Source organism: Scyliorhinus canicula, chromosome 1, assembly GCF_902713615.1.
Source record: "Scyliorhinus canicula chromosome 1, sScyCan1.1, whole genome shotgun sequence".
Classification (NCBI taxonomy): domain Eukaryota; kingdom Metazoa; phylum Chordata; class Chondrichthyes; order Carcharhiniformes; family Scyliorhinidae; genus Scyliorhinus; species Scyliorhinus canicula.
In genome coordinates, this window is record NC_052146.1 from 3,289,581 (window position 1) to 3,311,277 (window position 21,697).

The 21,697-nt window shown below is 51.5% G+C and overlaps 1 protein-coding gene across 1 annotated transcript in view; it reads left to right on the forward strand.

Annotated features, from left to right (window-relative positions):
* Nucleotides 1–667: 667 nt before the first annotated feature.
* zgc:113436 (uncharacterized protein LOC503528 homolog) overlaps nucleotides 668–21,697 on the forward strand; it is a 36,272-nt gene continuing 15,242 nt past the window's right edge. Inside the window, exons 1-6 of the mRNA XM_038801528.1 lie at nucleotides 668–866; nucleotides 3,895–4,088; nucleotides 4,921–5,032; nucleotides 5,110–5,248; nucleotides 15,076–15,130; nucleotides 16,495–16,752. Of these exons, the coding sequence (XP_038657456.1) occupies nucleotides 740–866; nucleotides 3,895–4,088; nucleotides 4,921–5,032; nucleotides 5,110–5,248; nucleotides 15,076–15,130; nucleotides 16,495–16,752 (885 nt within the window). The 5' untranslated portion in view covers nucleotides 668–739. The remainder of the gene's footprint in view (nucleotides 867–3,894; nucleotides 4,089–4,920; nucleotides 5,033–5,109; nucleotides 5,249–15,075; nucleotides 15,131–16,494; nucleotides 16,753–21,697) is intronic.

A 21,697-nucleotide genomic window follows, 5' to 3' on the forward strand; every position in this document is an offset into this window, starting at 1 on the left:
TCCACTCTCACACTCTCTCCATTCCCACACTCTCTCCATTCTCACACTCTCTCTCTCCATTCCCACACTCTCTCTCTCCATTCCCACACTCTCTCCATTCCCACACTCTCTCCATTCTCTACTCTCACACTCTCTCCATTCTCCACTCTCTCCACTCTCACACTCTCTCCATTCTCCACTCTCACACTCTCTCCATCCTCCACTCTCTCCATTCTCCACTCTCACACTCTCTCCATTCTCCACTCTCACACTCTCTCCATTCTCCACTCTCACACTCTCTCCACTCTCACCATTCTCACACTCTCTCCATTCTCACACCCTCCCTACTCTCTCTCCACTCTGCGCCACTCTCCATTCTCACACTCTCTCCATTCTCACACTCTCTCCATTCTCACACTCTCTCCATTCTCACTCTCTCTCTCCATTCTCACTCTCTCTCCATTCTCACACTCTCTCCCACACTCTCCATTCCCTTTCTCCACTCGCACACTCTCTCCACTCTGACCCACTCTCTCTCCATTCTCACACTCTCTCTCTCCACTCTGACCCACTCTCCATTCTCACACTCTCTCCATTCTCTGGGAGCTCCTGCCCGTCACCATGGTGACGCCTCCGCCCACCGCTTCCGGTCTGTGCCACCGTGAAACCATCCCGGGCACTTCCGGTCCGTCCCAGGGAGGAGAACCCCGCCGCCCGGCCCCGGGAATCCCGCCCGCTAGTCCCCGGGAATCCCGCCGCCATGGCTGAGCCTGGGGATAAATTCAGCGACATCCAGCGGTATTTGGCCGACGGCCGCTTCCCCGCCACCTTCTGCCCGGCCCGAAAGAAGAACCTGAAGCGGTACGCGCAGAAATTCCAGCTGGAAGGTGAGAGTGAGAGGGAGAGGGAGAGGGAAAGGAGGAGAGGGAAAGGAGGAGAGGGAGGGAGGAGAGGAGAGGAGAGGAGAGGGAGGGAGAGAGAAAGGGGGAGGAGAGGGAGGGAGAGAGAAAGGGGGAGGAGAGGGAGGGAGAGAGAGAGAGAAAGGGGGAGGAGAGGGAGGGAGAGAGAAAGGGGGAGGAGAGGGAGGGAGGGGGGTAGACACAGAGGGCAGGTCCCCCCCCCCCCCAAAGGGGATTGGAGGCCTCCAGCCCCTTGGCAGGGGGGGGGGGGGGGTGCCCTGCCAGCTGGGAGGGGCTCTCTCAGGTTGGCGCTGCCAAGGTGCTGTTTTTAGTGCAGGTGGGGTGGGGGAATCAGGGGCGCTTTCGGGGCCTCAGAGATTGGGAATGGTGTCCCGACCTCGCGCTACACTGAGCAGTTCCGGTGAATGGAAATTCTGTGTGCAAATCGGGACTCTGTGCGGCCTGCGGGTTCCCCGTTGAGGCCCCTTGTCAAACGTGAGTCACGTTGCGAGCGCCGGGAAACACGCAGCTAAACATGCTCGCTTTGGGACTTCGTACCATTTAGTTACTTCATGCCCATAGAATATCTATGGTGGAGACGGAGGCATTTGGCCCATCGAGTCTGCACCGACCATCCGAAAGAGCCCAATCCTCAGCCCTATCCCTGCAACCCCACCTCACCTTTTTGGACACTAAGGGTAATTTAGTTCGGCCAATCCACCTAACCTGCACATCTTTGAACTGTGGGAGGAAGCCTACGCATACATTGGGAGAATGTGCAAACTCCACTCAGAATGAAAATTGCTTATTGTCATGAATAGGCTTCAAGTGAAGTTACTGTGAAAAGCCCCTAGTCGCACATTCCATCACCTGTTCGGGGAGGCTGGTACAGGGATTGAACCCGCACTGCTGGCCTTGGTCTATTTTACAAGCCAGCTATTTAGCCCACTGTGCTAAACCAGCCACTCATAGTCACCCAAGGCCAGAATTGAACCCGGACGATGGCACCGTGAGGCAGCAGTACTAACCAATGTGCCACCTTGCCACCCCGTGCAGTTGGAAGAGGAATGAAATATAAAAATCAGAAAGTTTTACTGCAGCTGTACAGGCCTTACTGAGACCATATTTGGAATACTGTGTACAGATTTGGTCTCCTTACTTGAATAGATGTATAATTGCATGAGAAACAGATCAGAGAAGGTTCACAGAGGAAGGTTGGCTGATACCCATTGTAGTTTAGAAGAATGAGAAATGATCTTATTGAAACATACAAGATCCTGAGGGGATTTGATAGAGTTAGATACCAATAAGATGATTCCACTTGAGGGACAGACTGGAAATAGCTCTGCCGTTTAGACGGAGATGAAGAAAAAACAATTCTCGCACAGGGTGTTTAGTCTGTGGAATTCTTATGCCGAGAAAACAGCGGAGACTGACTGAATTTATTCCACAGAGAGTTAGCCAGATTTTTGACAGACAATGGGGTCAAGGGTTATGTACAGCAGATGACAAATTGAGACACAACCAGATTAGCGGTGATCGTTTTGAATGGCAGAACAGGCTTGAAGGACTGAACAACTGACTATGGCTCCTAAGTCCTATGTTCCTCTGACCTATGTGAAGTTAAACAAACATTGCCTGGGTTCCAATTATCTGAATGTATAATTCAATTCATTCTTGGATCACGGTACCTTTCTAAAAAAAATTAGAGTACCCAATTCATTTTTTCCAATTAAGGGGCAATTTAACGTGGCCAATCCACCCACCCTGCACAACGTTTGGGTTGTGGGGGCGAAACCCACGCAAACACGGGGAGAATGTGCAAACTCCACATGGACAGTGACCCAGAGGGGCTGATTTAGCACACGGCTAAATCGCTGGCTTTGAAAGCAGACCAAGGCAGGCCAGCAGCACGGTTCAATTCCTGTACCAGCCTTCCCGAACGGCTTCCAGGCGCCGGAATGTGGCGACTAGGGGCTTTTCACAGTAACTTCATTTGAAGCCTACTTGTGACAATAAGCGATTTTCATTTCATTTCAGCTGGGGTCGCACCTGGGACCTCAGCGCCGTGAGACAGCTGAGCTCATCCACTGCGCTACCGTGCTGTCCAGATCGCGGCACCCTTTAACTGAACTAATTTACTGATTAATGGGTCTAGCCCTGTTAATGCAAACTAAGTATTTCCCAACTTCCATTTTGAGATTTGATGAGAGAGCAGCCTGCGTGTTAAACACACTCTCTCCCCATGTTAAATTTAAAAAATGAGTCCACCAGGACTTCCTTATTATTTACTGCACAGTCTAGATGGGATTCGTGATCGGCACAGGCTTGGAGGACCGAAGGGCCTGTTCCTGTGCTATTTTGTTCTTGAAACTGGCCTTTCGGCCCGAGTGATCCATGCTGGTGTTTATGCTCCACACAGCCCCCTCCCACTCCTTATCTCACGTGATCAGGATACCCTTCAGTTCCTTTCTCCTTAAAATGTTTATCCAGCTTCCCCTTCAATCCAGCTACATTATTCACCGCAACCACCCTGTGAAGTGGGTTCTACTTCTAGTTTAACCAACAATCCTGCTGTGTTGCCAGGGCCGCTGACAATTCTGACAGCACCTGTGGAGAGTGAAATAGAGTTAATGTTTAGGATTTTTAACCTTTCCCTATCCGACTATTTCCAACATTTTCTGTTTTAATTTGAGTTCCAACATTTGCAGTATTTTTCTTTTTTGCTGATACAGATCATTTTGGTTGATTGCCCTCGATCGCGGGCTCGGCACAGACCACTGGCTATATGGCGTATGTATTTACCAAACCATTTAGGGAGGAGATGAATGTTTAACATTTTACTGTAACACCACTTCTATAAATATTTGTGGTAAAAGTTTAGAGTTTTGACTGATATCCTGACCAAAAGGCCTATTGCAGGATAATGCCTCAGCAGGATATCAATGTTATTTCTTGATTAGCAATCTTGCGGCTCTCATGTTGTTTTGATACATGTTGTGTTATTTTTTTTAAGGTGGTTGTTTGTACTATGTGGGTCCAAAGAAGGACGAGAAGAGAGAAGTGGTGGCAGATCGAGAGAAGCGAAGACAGATATTCCTGGAGTGTCACTTCTCTGACATCGGCAGCCACCTGGGACAGAAAAAAACTGTGCACAGGATCCAAAGCCGATACTATTGGCTGGGAATTGTGAAGGATGTCGTTGATTGGGTAAGAAAGAAACCACACAAAAAAACTCATCAAATAACAACTGACAGGTTTTTTAAAATCAAGTTAACTCCATAAAATCTTTCAGCTCAAAAAAACAATTTCTGCTTATTCACCCCACCTAAACCTGTCATAAATTTGAACACATGAATTTAAATTGATTCCGGGGATGAAAGGGTTGACGTCTGAGGAGGGATTGAACAGTTTGGGCTTGTACTCGCTGGAGTTTAGAAAGGATGAGAGGGGATCTGATCGAGGTATATAAAATACTAAAAGGGATTGATAAAGTAAATGTAGACCAACTTTTCCCTATGTGGGACAATCTAGAACGAGAGGTCATGGATAGAGCTGAGAGGCGGTAGATTTAGAACTGAGATGAGGAGGAACTACTTCTCGCAGAGGGTGGGGAATTTGTGGAACTTGTTGCCCCATAGTGCGGTGGAGTCTGAGTCATTAAATGGTTTCAAGAAGGAGATCGATATGTTTCTGATAATAAAACGGGTAAAAGGGATATTGGGAACAGGAAAGGGAGGTGGATTTGAGACCAGGAAGAGATCAGCCATGATCTGATTGAATGGCGGAGCAGGCTCGAAGGGCTGAATTGCTGACTTCTACTCCTAATTCCCATGTTCCTAAATCTCACCTGAATCTTGTCTGCTCTAAAACTTGTCCAGTGTTAGTAGGAGACCTACCTTCTTAAGTCCCTTGACATTACTGTCTGAAACAAGCTTTATCATTTGGAGAATATTTGCCTGAAGTGGTGATGTTCAAATGCTGGTTGGTTGAAAAGTGATTTTCTAAAGGACCGTTTCTTATCTTTGCGTTGACACTGCAGATTAAAATGTGCGAGACCTGCCAACATGCAGAACACTACAAGAATATGTCTCGCAAGTTCCCACCCTTGAAAGTGACCAGACCGTGGGAAATTCTTGGCTTCGATTTGATCGGTGAGGCAGCTTTTCACTGGGGGCTGTTATCTAATATTTAGTTTCTAGAAAATCTGATTGTATCTGTGTCTTCTCAGGCCCTTTTCCGGAAACAACCTGCGGAAATACCTATGTACTGACAGTCACTGACTATTTTACGAAGTGGGTTGAAGCCATTCCAATAATGAAGAAAGATGCTTTGTCAGTAGCCAAGGGATTGGCTGCCACCTTTTATAGGTACACCCTGTAAAATGTATTGCCATGTTCTGCCATTTCTCATGTTCTGGACATCAGTTATTTGTTCCTTTTTATAGGGTAAATTCCTTGTTGTAAGTAGGAATGATGAAAATTTGCATTTAAAGGAGTGTCCAAGATGTGTGGCCCATCTGGAAACTCAGAGTTAGGTATAAAGTTTCATTCCGTGCACCCGTTGAGTTTTAGATATATATGGCACATATACAGATCCTGAAGTTCTGATTTTAGAATTTATCCAGCTTTGGGGCAGAAGTCTTTTCCAAACCTCCAGACCCGCAAAATCCCAGATTGTCAGGTTGTTGTATGCGGAAGGATTGAGTAGACTGGACCTATTTATATTCCCAAGAGTTTTGAGGAATGAGAGGCAATCTAATTGAAACATATAAAACTTTTAAAAGGAGCCTGACGTGGTGTGCGCTGAAAGACCATTTCCCCTGGCAGGAACACAATCTCGAGATAAGGGCTCAGCCATTTAAGACCGAGATGAAGAGAAATTTTCTCAGAGGGATAGTGTACTGTTGGAATTCTCTACCAAATGGCCTCCTTCTGTACTGTAAGAATTCTATAAACAAATACTGTGGATATCCCATCATTGAATATATTCAGGACGGCACGGTAGCACAGTGGTTGGCACTGTTGCTTCACAGCGCCAGGGTCCCAGGTTCGATTCCTGGCCTGGGTCACTGTCTGTGCGGAGTCTGCACGTTCTCCCCGTGTCTGTGTGGGTTTCCTCCGGGTGCTCCGGTTTCCTCCCACAGTCCAAAGATGTGCAGGTTAGGTGGATTGGCCATGTTAAATTACCCTTAGCGTCCAAAAAGGTTAGGTGGGATTACGGGGATAGGGTGGAGGTGTGGGCTTGAGTAGGGTGCTCTTTCACATATTGTAAAATCAACCTTTAGCAGGCTGAATGCTGTCTTTGTTTTTTTTTTTGAAGCCCATCGCACACGGCACCTTCAGAGATGTTTTTTCTCATTTGTCTTGCAGTTCAAATTTTCCATAAAATATTTTAAAATGCATAATATTAACACTGACATCAGTGAATGCCCTGCAATCACTCATATTCCTTTAAAACATATGAGTGAAGAGCAGGACTAGGCCGTCTGGCTCCTCTATCCTGCTCTGTATCATGGCTGATCTGATTATGGCCTCAACTCTACTTTCCTGTTAATCAAGAATCTATCCAACGACCTCTGGTGGCGGCCATGGAGGAGTAGGTCGCACATTTGATAGCTCCCACCTGTTACAGACTTTGAACCTTTTTCCCCCCTTTTTGTGCGGATTTTATGGGATAAATTGGCGAAGAGTGAGACAGTAAGGAGAAATCCCCCTCTGGTGTATGGATAATTGGACCAGAAGTGGCCGTGTGAGAAGACAAAGTCCTATCAGGAAGACGCAAGCAGAGCTGGACACCATGGCGGAGAGTAAGGGCCGCGGGGAGACGGCACAGTGGTCGACGGAGCAGCTGGGAAAGTTTTTTTGAAGATTGCTTCGCCAAGATGGAGAAGGACACACTGGACCCGATTTAAGGCTTCGATTGATCAAGTTGTGCAAAATCAGGAGACCCACGGAAAAGCGATCCTGGAGGTGGAGAAAAAGGTGTCCGAGCACGAGGAATACCTAACCGTGCTGGAGACCAAGGTGGAGATGATGAACGACCGCCAGAAAAGAATGCAGGAGAAGCTGTAGAACATGTCCAGGAGGAAGAATCTTAGAATTGTCGGCCTCCCTGAAGGCAGCGAGGGATCGGATGCAAGGGCTTATGTGATGGACATGTTGGAGAAGTTGATGGGGGCTGAGGCATTCTCTCGGCCCCTGGAAGTGGACAGAGCCCTCGTGAAGAAGCCCCGAGTGAACGAGCCGCCGAGGGCGATGGTGGTACGCTTTCACTGATTCCTGGACAAGGAACACTGTGGGGCAAGAAGGAACGGAGCAGCAAATGGGAGAATTGTGAGCTGCGCATTTACTAGGACCTGGGCGCGGATTTGGCCAAGAGGTGGGCTGGGTTTAAATCGGGCAAAAAGGCCCTCTTTAAGAAGGGGGTGAAGTTTCGGGATGTTGTACCCAGCCTGTCTGTGGGTCACACATGAGGAACGGGACTTCCACTTTGAAACGCCAGACGAAGTATGGACTTTTATTAAAGAAAAAAGGCTGGAGGCGAATGAAAAGACATTGAAGCCTTGAAGAATTACTGTGGTGGTGATTTGTTGTGCTGGGCTGTATCAGTATAAGTAGTGCTGTGTGTAATAAGGGGCTGTTTGGATGGCTAACGGTAACTTTGTCTTGCAGGGAGCTGGTTAGGCGGGGGGGGGGGGGGGGGGGGTTGGTCTTTGGGGCTGGTTCTATTTTTGGGTGTGTTTTTTTCTAAAGTGCCTGTTTCTTCACTTTTTTTCTGATGTTTGTTTCCTGGGGAATGTGATGCTTTTAATATGTTTGTCCAAGTGGGGGGAGAGGGGGCGGGGGGAGAGAACAATGGGGAGACAGACTGCTTGGTGCCAGGGACGGGCGCTGTCAAGTCAGCATGGGTCAGCTGATTCACGGACACCCAATGGGGGGTGAGCAGGTGTTAAGCTGGAGCTTGACTTGGGGAGGTTGGGCTTCTAGTGTTGCTTTGGGGGGGGGGGGGGGGGGGTAGCTGCTTTGCTGACAGGGGAGGAACTGTTACTAGGGGACAAATGGGAAATCGGGTACGGCGAATGCCCAAGGGTGGGCTTGAGGAGGTGGAGGGCACAAGCTAGAGGCTGGCCTCAAAAGGGTGATGGTGAGTCGGAAGGGAGGGGGGGAGAAGAGAGAAGCACCCCCAACCAGGCTGATTACATGGAGTGTCAGAGGGTTGAATGGGCCGGTCAAGAGGGCTCGCCTGTTTGCGCATTTGAGGGGGCTGAAGGTGGACGTGGCAATGCTACAAGAGACGCATCTAAAGGTTACAGACCAGACTAGATTGAGAAAGGGATGGGTTAGCCAAGTATTCCACTCAGGGCTGGCCTCAAAGACCAGGAGAGTAGCGATAATGATCTGCAAACGAGTGGCATTCGAGGCAGGGAGAATCGTGTCAGACAAGGGATGTTGGTACATATTGGTGAGTGGGAAGCTGGAGGGAGTGCAGGTGGCACTCGTGAACATATATGCTCCGAATTGGGACGGTGTGGAATTTGAGGCGGGTTTTAGGTAAGATCCCAGATTTCAAGTCACATAACCTGATCGTGGGGGGAGATTTTAACACAGTCATTGATCCGGAATTGGACCGGTCAAAATCCAGGACAGGGAGGAGGTCGACTGCGGCAAAGGAATTGAAGGGGTTTATGGAGCAGATGGGGGAATGGACCCATGGAGGTTTGCATGGCTGAGGACCAAGGAGTTTTCCTTTTTCTCACATGTCCACAAGGTTTACTCTCGTATTGACTTTTCTGTTCTGAGCAGGGCACTAATACCGGAGGTGGTTGATACTGAGTACTCGGCAATCGCAGTGTCGGATCACGCCCCGCACTGGGTGGATCTACGGGTTAGTGTGGAGAGAGGGCAATGCCCGCTGTGGAGACTGGATGTGGAGTTGCTAGCGGACGAGGCGGTCTGTGGGCGGGTTAACAAGTCCATCCAGAGCTACCTGGAAACAAATGATACGGAGGAGGTCTCTGCAGCTACGGTTTGGGCCCACAGAGAAAAGGTGGAACGGGCTCAGAGGGACAGGTTAGTGGAGGAGATACTCCAGGTGGACAGGAGATACTCGGAGGCCCCGGATTCAGGGCTACTGAGGGAGCGGCAGAGGTTACAGGCGGAGTTTGGGCTGTTGACCACAGGGAAAGCGGTGGAACAGTTGAGAAAGGCAAGGGGGGCGATTTATGAGTACGGGGAAAAGGGAAGCAGAATGTTAGCGCTTCAGCTCGGGAAAAGGGAGGCAGCCAGGGAGATAGGTAAAGTAAAGAGTAGAGGCAGGAATACTGTCCTGGACCCAGTGGGGGTGAATGAGGTGTTTAAGGACTTTTATGGTAAATTATATGAGTCAGAACCCCCGGCTGGGGTGGAGGGGATGCGGCAGATTTTGGATCAGTTGAGGTTTCCGAGGGTAGATGAGGACCTGGTGGAAGGGCTGGGAGCCCCAATTGAGATTGAGGAAATAATCAAGGGGCTGGATGGCATGCAGTCGGGCAAGGCACCAGGGCCTGACGGCTACCCGGTGGAATTATATCAGAAGTTTTCAGAGATATTTGAATTGTGGATAGCGATGAGGACTGTCAGAGGATGCAGCAGGTGGAATTGTGGATAGCGATGAGGGACTGTCGGAGGATACAGCAGGTGGAATTGTGGATAGCGATGAGGGACTGTCGGAGGATGCAGCAGGTGGAATTGTGGATAGCGATGAGGGACTGTCAGAGGATACAGCAGGTGGAATTGTGGATAGCGATGAGGGCTGTCGGAGGATACAGCAGGTGGAATTGTGGATAGCGATGAAGGGCTGTCGGAGGATACAGCAGGTGGAATTGTGGATAGCGATGAGGGACTGTCGGAGGATACAGCAGGTGGAATTGTGGATAGCGATGAGGGACTGTCGGAGGATGCAGCAGGTGGAATTGTGGATAGCGATGAGGGCTGTCAGAGGATACAGCAGGTGGAATTGTGGATAGCGATGAGGGACTGTCGGAGGATGCAGCAGGTGGAATTGTGGATAGCGATGAGGGACTGTCAGAGGATAGAGCAGGTGGAATTGTGGATAGCGATGAGGGACTGTCAGAGGATAGAGCAGGTGGAATTGTGGATAGCGATGAGGGACTGTCGGAGGATACAGCAGGTGGAATTGTGGATAGCGATGAGGGCTGTCAGAGGATACAGCAGGTGGAATTGTGGATAGCGATGAGGGCTGTCAGAGGATACAGCAGGTGGAATTGTGGATAGCGATGAGGGACTGTCGGAGGATGCAGCAGGTGGAATTGTGGATAGCGATGAGGACTGTCGGAGGATACAGCAGGTGGAATTGTGGATAGCGATGAGGGCTGTCAGAGGATACAGCAGGTGGAATTGTGGATAGCGATGAGGGCTGTCAGAGGATACAGCAGGTGGAATTGTGGATAGCGATGAAGGGCTGTCGGAGGATACAGCAGGTGGAATTGTGGATAGCGATGAGGACTGTCGGAGGATACAGCAGGTGGAATTGTGGATAGCGATGAGGGACTGTCGGAGGATGCAGCAGGTGGAATTGTGGATAGCGATGAGGGACTGTCAGAGGATACAGCAGGTGGAATTGTGGATAGCGATGAGGGCTGTCGGAGGATACAGCAGGTGGAATTGTGGATAGCGATGAGGGCTGTCAGAGGATACAGCAGGATTTAGATCATTTGAAGACTTGGGCAGAGAGATGGCAGATGGAGTTTAATCCGGACAAATGTGAGGTAATGTATTTTCAAAGATCTAATACAGGGGGGGAACATACAGTGAATGGTGGAACCCTCATGAGTATTGACAGTCAGGGAGATCTTGGTGTACATGTCACTGAAAGGGGCAACACAGGTGGAGAAGGTAGTCAAGAAGGCATACAGCATGCTTGCCTTCATTGGCCGGGGCATTGAGTATAAAAATTGGCAAGTAATGTTGCAGCTGCATAGATCTTAGTTAGGCCACACTTGGAGTATAGTGTTCAATTCTGGTCGCCACACCACCAGAAGGATGTGGAGGCTTTAGAGAGGGTGCAGAAGAGATTTCCCAGGACGTTGCCTGGTATGGAGGGCATTAGCTATGAGGAGCGGTTGAATAAACTTGGTTTGTTCTCACTGGAATGACAGAGGTTGAGGTGTGAACTGATAGAGGTCTACAAAATTATGAGGGGCATAGACAGAGTGGATAGTCAGAGACTTTTTCCCAGGGTAGAGAGGTCAATTACTCGGGGCATAGGTTTAAGGTGCGAGGGGCAAGGTTTAGAGGAGATGTGCGAGGCAAGTTTTTTACACCGAGGCTTACACAGAGGGTAGTGGGTGCCTGGAACTCGCTGCCGGAGGAGGTGGTGGAAGCAGGGACGATAGTAATGCTTAAGGGGCATCTTGAAAAATGCATAAATAGGATGGGAATAGAGGGATACGGACCCAGGAAGCGTAGAAGATTGTAGTTTAGTCGGGAAGCATGGTCGGCACGGGCTTGGAGGGCCGAAGGGCCTGTTCCTGTGCTGTACTTTTCCTTGTTCTTTGTATATTGAGGCCACTGCTGGTGAGGACATTTAATGAAGCAAGAGAGAAGGGAGTCCTCCCCACAACAATGTCACAGGCCTCGATTTCATTGATCCTGAAACGGGAGAAGGATCCGGAGCAACGCGGGTTATACAGGCCAATTTCTCTACCGAATGTGGATGCCAAATTGCTGGCTAAGATACTGGCCACAAGGATAGAGGACTGTGTCCCGGAGGTGATAGGGGAAGACCAGACGGGATTTGTAAAGGGCAGGCAACTCAAGGCCAATGTTCAAAGGCTTCTGAATGTTATTATGATGCCCTCAGAGGGAGAGGAGGTGGAGGTGGTGGTAGCGATGGATGCGGAGAAGGCCTTTGATCGGGTGGAGTGGAATTACCTGTGGGAGGCGCTGGGAAGGCTTGGGTTTGGTGAGGGCTTTATTGACTGGGTGCGGTTGCTCTATCAGGCACCAGTAGCGAGTGTGCGTACGAACCGGCTGAGGTCGGGGTATTTTAAACTACACCGAGGGGCGAGGCAAGGGTGCCCCCTCTCCCCGTTACTGTTTGCTCTGGCCGTAGAGCCATTGGCCGTGGCATTAAGAGCCTGTAGGAACAGGAAAGGGCTGGTTCTGGAGGGGGTGGAGCACCGGGTCTCGCTTTACGCAGCTGACCTGCTCTTGTATATTTCAGACCAGTTGGAGGGGATGGGGGAAGCAGTGCGAATCCTGGGGGAATTTGGCAATTTTCCGGGGTGTAAATTGAACTTGGGGAAAAGCGGGATGTTTGCGATCCAGGCAAGAGGACAGGAGAAGAGACTGGGAGAGCTGCCGCTTAGAATGGTAGGGAAGAGCTTTCGGTATCTGGGAATCCAGGTGGCCCGGGACTGGGAGGCACTGCACAAGTTAAACCTATTCCGCCTGGTAGAACAAATGAATGGGGACTAAGATATGGGACATGCTCCCGCTATCACTGGCGGGGTGGATACAGACTGTGAAAATGATGGTCCTCCCCAGATTTCTGTTTGTCTTTCAGTGCCTCCCCATCTTCATCCCAAAGGCCTTTTTCAAGCGGGTGAATAAGATCATTTTGGGCTTTGTGTGGGCGGGGAAAACCCACGAGTGAAGAAAGTGTTGCTGGAGCGCAGTCGGGGGGAGGGTGGGTTGGCGCTGCCGAACTTCTGCAATTACTACTGGGCAGCTAATATAGCCATAATCAGGAAGTGGGTAGTGAGGGAGGGGTCGCCATGGGAGCAGATGGAGGCGGCGTCATGTAAAGGCACCAGTTTGGGAGCACTGATAACGGCACCTCTTCCGTTCTCACCGGCCCGATACTCCACAAGTCCGGTGGTGGTGGCGGTTCTGAGAATCTGGGGGCAATGGAGAAGATATAAGATAGAGTGGAGTGAGCATCGGTTTGGACCCCGATATATAACAATCGCAGGTTTGTACTGGGTAGTCTAGATGGCAGGTTCAGGAGTTGGCAGCGGGCAGGAATTAGAAGGATGGGGGATCTATTTATAGATGGGACCTTTCCCAGCTTGAAAGTCTTGGAGGATAAATTTGAATTGCCAGCAGGGAATGGGTTTAGGTATTGGTAGGTGTGAGAGTTCCTGAGAAAGCAGGTTCCGGCCTTTCTGCTGCTGCTGCCACGGGGGATACAGGATAGAGTAGTCTCCAGTACCTGGGTGGGAGAGGGGAAGGTATCGGATATTTACCAGTAGCTTTCGGAGACGGAGGAAACTCCGGTGTAGGAGCTTACGGGCAAGTGGGAGGACGAGCTAGGAGGAGAGATAGAGGCGGGTCTGTGGGCGGATGCCTTAAGCAGGGTTAATACCTCCTCATCATGTGCCAGGCTCAGCCTGATTCAATTTAAGGTAGCCCACCGGGCATACAGGATAGTGGCCCGGATCAGCAAGTTTTTCTGGGTACAGGACAGGTGTGCGGGAAGCCCAGCAAATCATGTCCACATGTTTTGGGCATGCCCGAAGCTTAAGAGGGTTTTAGGCAGGGTTTTGCTAAGGCAACGTCCACGATACTAAAAACACGGGTGCTGCCGAGTCCAGAGGTAGCAATCTTTGGAGTGTTGGAAGATCCAGAGCTCAGGGGGCGAAAGAGGCCGACGTCTTGGCCTTTGCCTCCCTGGTAGCCCGGAGACGGATCTTGTTAATGTGGAGGGACTCGAAGCCCCCGAGTGTCGAGACCTGGGTTAGTGACATGGCTGGGTTTCTCAGTCTCGAAGATAAAGTTCGCCTTGAGAGGGTCAATGGTCAGGTTCACCCGGAGGTGGCAGCCGTTCCTCGACTTTCTCGGGAAAATTAAAATGCAGTATTCCGGGGGGAGGGGGACGGATTGTTGTTTTATGGTTGGGGTGTGTGATGATTGGGATGGGGGAGAAATGTTTATTATACCATGTTTATGTCATTGTTACTGTTATTATTGTAAAAACTTTCAAATACCTTAATAAAAATATATTTTTTAAGTCTGTCCAATTCGGCCTTAAAAATATTCAATAATCCTGGCCGTGATTCTCCGATCCCGCAGCCACGTTCTGACGCTGGCGTCAAAACCGGCGCGAGCGACTCCGGCGTCAATGGGTCTCCAGGCCCAGGCATTCACCCCTTCCTAGGGGCCTAGTAAAGGGGCGAAGTGGTGTCCGCTGCTCGAAAGTCCGCACGTCACGGCAGGCGCGGGTCCGTGCATGCGCGTGGGTTGCCGTCTGAGCGCCGACCCCCGGGCAATATGGCGGAGCCCTACAGGGGCCCGGAGCGGAGGAACATAGGGCCCCACGGAATTAGCCCGCCCGCCGATCGTTCGGCCCCGATCGTGGGCCTGGCCACTATGGAGGCTGGCCCGGAGTTGGATCCCCCACCAGGACGGCCCCCACAGCCAGAACTCCGATGTACCGTCGGGTAGGACCATACATAACCCACGTCGGTGAGAGTCGGCCGAACTCGGCCTGTCGAGGCGCGGAGAATTGCTGTGGGTCGGGGGCGCTTTCAGCGGCCCCCGACGGGCGCGGCTGCGGGGGCGCCGTTTCTTCTGTCACCGGAGAATCGGCGGGGTGGCGCGATTCTCTGCCCCCCCCCCCCCCCCCCCCCCCCCCCCGCCAATTCTCCGACCAAGCGTATGATTGGAGAATCCCGGCCTCTGTCTCCAACACCTTCTGGGGAAAATAATTCCACTGCTTAACCCACAGAGAAGCATCAGCTCAGCTCCATCTTCAATGGAGACTTTGCTTTCAAACTGTGTCCTGTAAATCCACAACCTCCTTGTGGACGTGACTGGAGATGGTTTGTGTTGACGGGCCATAACTGTAATGGCAACATTTATCCATTCTGCAATACATGCTTCAAAATCGAAGACAAAAGAGAAAATGCTGGAAAATCGCAACAGGTCTGGCAGCATCTGTAGGGAGAGAAAAGAGCTAACGTTTGGAGTCCAGATGACCCTTTGGCAAAACTTCATCTGGACTCGAAAGCTCTTTTCTCTCCTTACAGATGCTGCCAGACCTGCTGAGATTTTTCAGCATTTTCTCTTTTGGTTTCAGATTCCAGCATCCACTTCGGACTTGTGTTGATGAAGCGGTGTTGTTTGTTCGGAGCATTCTCTTATCCCTACATCACTCAATTGTTAGCCTCATGAATGTTATTTATTTGACACAGGTTTGGGGCGTCAAAAGACATATTCTCCAATGAAAGCAGAATATTCTGTGATGAGGTAATGGGTATTTTCAAACTTTCGAAAGAATATTGCATGGGAGAGTCTGTGTGTGTGTGTGTGTGTGTGTGTGTGTGTGTGTGTGTGTGTATACACATACTGGATAACAGCAGAAAATGTGTTAAATCCTGCCGTTTGTCAATGTGAGTACATTCCAGAACCTGATCACTCCCTCAACCCCTCCATGGGCAGTGGTGACTGTTACGCTGCTAATTAGAATGAGAGGCACGTTTATAGTCTCGAGCTATGCAAAGTCCGGTTAGCACTGTTGCTTCACATCGCCAGGGTCCCTGGTTCGATTCCCGGCTTGGGTCACTATCTGTGTGGAATCTGCACGTTCTCCCCGTGTCTGTGTGGGTTTCCTCCGGGTGCTCCAGTTTCCTCCCACAAGTCCCGAAAGACGTGCATGTTCGGTGAATTGGACATTCTGAATTCTCCCTCTGTGCACCCGAACAGGCGCCGGAGTGTGGCGACTAGGGGCTTTTCACATTAACTTCATTGCCGTGTTAATGTCAGTCTTGTGACAATGAAGATTATTATTGTATTATGAGACCTGGACTCCCAAGGGTAAATTATGGAGAGAGATTCCACAAACTAGGATTGTGCTGCCTGGAATTTAAAGGTTTGATGAAAGTTTTCAATTTATTATGAGAGAGGGTTGGGTAGAGAGAGAGAGAGAAACAATTTCAGCTGGTTGGGAATTCCAGGATTGGGGGGCGGGGGGGGGACATTGTCTCAAACTTGCAGGAGTAAAAATTAAACAACACTTCTTGACACAAAAGGTTGGGAACATTTCAAACTCTTCCTCAAATGCCAATTGATGTTGATTAATTGTTAATTTTAAAATTGTGATTGGTAGATTTAACTAAGGCATTAAGGGTTATGGGGCAGGTATATGGAATTGGGTTGAAGATCAGCCATGATCACATTGAATAGTCGCATGGGCTCGAGGGGCTGAATGGCCACCTCGTGTTCCAATGTCCAGTGGGACTTTGCAATTTAATAATTGTAAGATATCGCTATGCATCATATTGGTATTTTATTCTTTCTCCCCTTGTGGAATCTTGGCCCCTGACATTTGTTGCACATACCACATATTTGTGATCACAACATCATTAACTGGTGTCCTCCGGTTTTTAGCCTAGTTTCCTAATCCGAGAAGAGAGTGACCAAAAGTCCCTTCTTTCTGGTCAGGCAGTTTTTGTGCAGATTTCACGGGCCAATTTCTTTTTTAGTTGAAATATTCTGATTTCATCGTTGACCCTTTTCCAGTGTCTGAAATGTTTGATGTTGTGTTAGGGGTGGAATTTGTGTTTCTCTAGCTTTACCTCCTAAGCTCCTGTTCTGCTTTTACTTTCCGTTAGGTGAGCAAAAACCTGTTTGAAAGATGGAATATTAATCACAAAGTGACTCCCGCTGAACACTTGCAGCACACGGGACTCGACGACAGGACCAATGAAATATTGAAAACAGCAATTAGGAATGCAGTGAACTGCAAACACAGAGAATGGGACGACTGCTTGGATCCCATCTTGTTTGAGTTTCGGACGTCAGTAAATTCGAGCACGAAGTTTACACCCTTCTTCCTGTTGTATAATCGAGAAGCTCGGCTGTCGTCTGAGGTAGGATTACAATCTGCTGTTGTCCTGTGGTTACTATCAAATAAATATGGATTGTTGATCAATTATTTATGTATCGTGTTGTGTATAGTGTTGCTAAGAAACATAGAAAATAGAAGCAGGAGGAGGCCATTCAGCCCTTCGAGCCTGCTCCGCCATTCATCACGATCATGGCTGATCATCCAACTCAATAGCCTAATCCTGCTTTCCCCCATATCCTTGGAACCCCTTTGCCCTAAGTGCTATATCTAACTGCTTCTTGAAAACATACAATGTTTTGGCCTCAACTGCTTTCTGTGGTAACGAATTCCACAGGCCGACCACTCTCTGGGTGAAGAAATTTCTCCTCATCTCTGTCCTAAATCTGTATCCTCAGACTGTGCCCCCTGGTTCTGGACATCCCCACCACCGGGAACATCTTTCCTGCATCTACCCTGTCCAGTCCTGTTAACATTTTATAAGTTTCTATGAGATTCCCCCACCATTCTTCTAAACTTGAGCGTATATAATCCGAACCTCCCGTCATACATCAGTCCCGCCATCCCAGGAATCAGTCTGGTAAACCTTTGTTACCCTCCCTCTATAGCAAGAACTTCCTTCTTCCGATAAAGTGACCAAAATTGCCCACAATATTCCAGGTGCGGCCTCACCAAGGCCCTGTATAATTGCTGTGATGTGGAGATGCCGGCGTTGGACTGGGGTGAGCACATTAAGAAGTTTTACAAACTGGGTGTTGTAAAACTTCTTACTGTATAATTGCAACAACACATCCCTGCTCCTGTATTCGAATCCGTGATGTTTCTTTGGTGAACCCGTGTCTGATTCTGATGGAAGGTCTTTGATCTGAAATGTTAACCCTACCTGACCTGCTGAGAGTTTCCAGCATTTTCTGGTTTTGTGGCGCTCTGTTATAGCTAATGTAGTGGGGTAATTTGCCACAGTGGGTCCCAGTTGTTATCTGGATGTGATTTCCAGCCAGACAGCGCAAGGAAGGAGGGAGAAAAGGCTGGACATGCTGGGCTTGTATCCAGTGGAGTATAGAAGAGTAAGAGGCAACATGATTGAAACATACAAGACCCTGAGGGGTCTTGACAAGTTGGATGTGGGGATCTAGAACTAGGGGGGCTGCCCATTTAAGACGGCGATGACGAAAAAAAACATTTAGTGAGGATTGTGAGACTCTTCCTCAAAAGGTGGTTGAGGCAGAATCTTTGAATATCAATAAGGGAGAAGTAATTAGATTATTGATGAGCAAGGGGGTGAAAGGTTATTGGGGGTAGGCAGGAATGTAGGTTGACCCTACAGTCACAATCTTATTGAATGACAGTACCAGGCTCGAGGGGCCAAGTGGCCTACTCCTAATTTGTATGTTTGTACTAGAATGTGTGTGTGGAGACCATCAAGAGACAATCTCTAGCCCGTTCCCAGCATAAGGTTGCTGGTGTTAGTTCTGCTTTGGGAAGCCTCACTCCAAGCTGAGTTTGATAACTTGCCCCAGGTACCAGAACCTAAGAACGTCCAGGTGAACAATTCTTCCGACCAGTTGTCAATATAAGCACAGAGTCCCCGAACACTAGCCAGAAATGGCTGGATGGGAGTTTAACCTGTGTGTAAATGAGTATTAGCCCCAAAAAAACTTGAGCCAGAAAGTTGTTAGTTCTTGACCCACCTCCAAGCAGAAAGGTTTAAGCTGATGATCCAGTACAGGGGATCACTGGCGACAGGGGATCAGTGGCGACAGGGGATCACTGGCAACAGGGGATCAGTGGCGACAGGGGATCAGTGGCGACAGGGGATCAGTGGCGACAGGGGATCAGTGGCGACAGGGGATCAGTGGCGACAGGGGATCAGTGGCGACAGGGGATCAGTGGAGACAGGGGATCAGTGGAGACAGGGGATCAGTGGCGACAGGGGATCAGTGGCGACAGGGGATCAGTGGCGACAGGGGATCAGTGGCGACAGGGGATCAGTGGCGACAGGGGATCAGTGGCGACAGGGGATCAGTGGCGACGGGATCAGTGGCGACAGGGGATCAGTGGCGACAGGGGATCAGTGGCGACAGGGGATCAGTGGCGACAGGGGATCAGTGGCGACAGGGGATCAGTGGCGACAGGGGATCAGTGGCGACAGGGGAGCAGTGGCGACAGGGGATCAGTGGCGACAGGGGATCAGTGGCGACAGGGGATCAGTGGCGACAGGGGATCAGTGGCGACAGGGGATCAGTGGCGACAGGGGATCAGTGGCGACAGGGGATCAGTGGCGACAGGGGATCAGTGGCGACAGGGGATCAGTGGCGACAGGGGATCAGTGGCGACAGGGGATCAGTGGCGACAGGGGATCAGTGGCGACAGGGGATCAGTGGCGACAGGGGATCAGTGGCGACAGGGGATCAGTGGCGACAGGGGATCAGTGGCGACAGGGGATCAGTGGCGACAGGGGATCAGTGGCGACAGGGGATCAGTGGGGATCAGTGGCGACTGGGGATCAGTGGCGACTGGGGATCAGTGGCGACAGGGGATCAGTGGCGACAGGGGATCAGTGGCGACAGGGGATCAGTGGGGATCAGTGGCGACAGGGGATCAGTGGCGACAGGGGATCAGTGGGGATCAGTGGCGACAGGGGATCAGTGGCGACAGGGGATCAGTGGCGACAGGGGATCAGTGGCGACAGGGGATCAGTGGCGACAGGGGATCAGTGGCGACAGGGGATCAGTGGCGACAGGGGATCAGTGGCGACAGGGGATCAGTGGCGACAGGGGATCAGTGGCGACAGGGGATCAGTGGCGACAGGGGATCAGTGGGGATCAGTGGCGACTGGGGATCAGTGGCGACGGGATCAGTGGCGACGGGATCAGTGGCGACAGGGGATCAGTGGCGACAGGGGATCAGTGGCGACAGGGGATCAGTGGGGATCAGTGGCGACAGGGGATCAGTGGCGACAGGGGATCAGTGGCGACGGGATCAGTGGCGACAGGGGATCAGTGGCGACAGGGGATCAGTGGCGACAGGGGATCAGTGGCGACAGGGGATCAGTGGCGACAGGGGATCAGTGGCGACAGGGGATCAGTGGCGACAGGGGATCAGTGGCGACAGGGGATCAGTGGGGACAGGGGATCAGTGGCGACAGGGGATCAGTGGCGACAGGGGATCAGTGGCGACAGGGGATCAGTGGCGACAGGGGATCAGTGGCGACAGGGGATCAGTGGCGACAGGGGATCAGTGGCGACAGGGGATCAGTGGCGACAGGGGATCAGTGGCGACAGGGGATCAGTGGCGACAGGGGATCAGTGGCGACGGGATCAGTGGCGACAGGGGATCAGTGGCGACAGGGGATCAGTGGCGACAGGGGATCAGTGGCGACAGGGGATCAGTGGCGACAGGGGATCAGTGGCGACAGGGGATCAGTGGGGATCAGTGGTGACGGGATCAGTGGCGACAGGGGATCAGTGGCGACAGGGGATCAGTGGCGACAGGGGATCAGTGGCGACGGGGGATCAGTGGGGATCAGTGGCGACAGGGGATCAGTGGTGACTGGGGATCAGTGGCGACGGGATCAGTGGCGACAGGGGATCAGTGGCGACAGGGGATCAGTGGCGACAGGGGATCAGTGGCGACAGGGGATCAGTGGGGATCAGTGGCGACGGGATCAGTGGCGATAGGGGATCAGTGGCGACAGGGGATCAGTGGCGACGGGATCAGTGGCGACAGGGGATCAGTGGCGACAGGGGATCAGTGGGGATCAGTGGCGACAGGGGATCAGTGGCGACAGGGGATCAGTGGTGACAGGGGATCAGTGGCGACAGGGGATCAGTGGCGACAGGGGATCAGTGGCGACAGGGGATCAGTGGCGACAGGGGATCAGTGGCGACAGGGGATCAGTGGCGACAGGGATCAGTGGCGACAGGGGATCAGTGGCGACAGGGGATCAGTGGCGACAGGGGATCAGTGGCGACAGGGGATCAGTGGCGACAGGGATCAGTGGCGACAGGGGATCAGTGACGACGGGATCAGTGGCGACGGTATCAGTGGCGACAGGGATCAGTGGCGACAGGGATCAGTGGCGACAGGGGATCAGTGGCGACGGTATCAGTGGCGACGGTATCAGTGGCGACAGGGATCAGTGGCGACAGGGATCAGTGGCGACAGGGATCAGTGGCGACAGGGGATCAGTGGGGATCAGTGGCGACGGGATCAGTGGCGACGGGATCAGTGGCGACGGGATCAGTGGCGACAGGGGATCAGTGGCGACAGGGGATCAGTGGCGACAGGGGATCAGTGGCGACAGGGGATCAGTGGCGACAGGGGATCAGTGGGGATCAGGGGATCAGTGGGGATCAGTGGCGACAGGGGATCAGTGGCGACAGGGATCAGTGGGGATCAGTGGCGACGGTATCAGTGGCGACAGGGGATCAGTGGGGATCAGTGGCGACAGGGGATCAGTGGCGACAGGGATCAGTGGCGACAGGGGATCAGTGGCGACAGGGATCAGTGGCGACAGGGGATCAGTGGCGACAGGGATCAGTGGCGACAGGGGATCAGTGGGGATCAGTGGCGACGGGATCAGTGGCGACAGGGGATCAGTGGCGACAGGGGATCAGTGGGGATCAGTGGCGGCAGGGGATCAGTGGCGACAGGGGATCAGTGGCGACAGGGGATCAGTGGGGACAGGGGATCAGTGGGGACAGGGGATCAGTGGGGACAGGGGATCAGTGGGGACAGGGGATCAGTGGGGACAGGGGATCAGTGGGGACAGGGGATCAGTGGGGACAGGGGATCAGTGGGGACAGGGGATCAGTGGGGACAGGGGATCAGTGGGGACAGGGGATCAGTGGGGACAGGGGATCAGTGGGGACAGGGGATCAGTGGGGACAGGGGATCAGTGGGGACAGGGGATCAGTGGGGACAGGGGATCAGTGGGGACAGGGGATCAGTGGGGACAGGGGATCAGT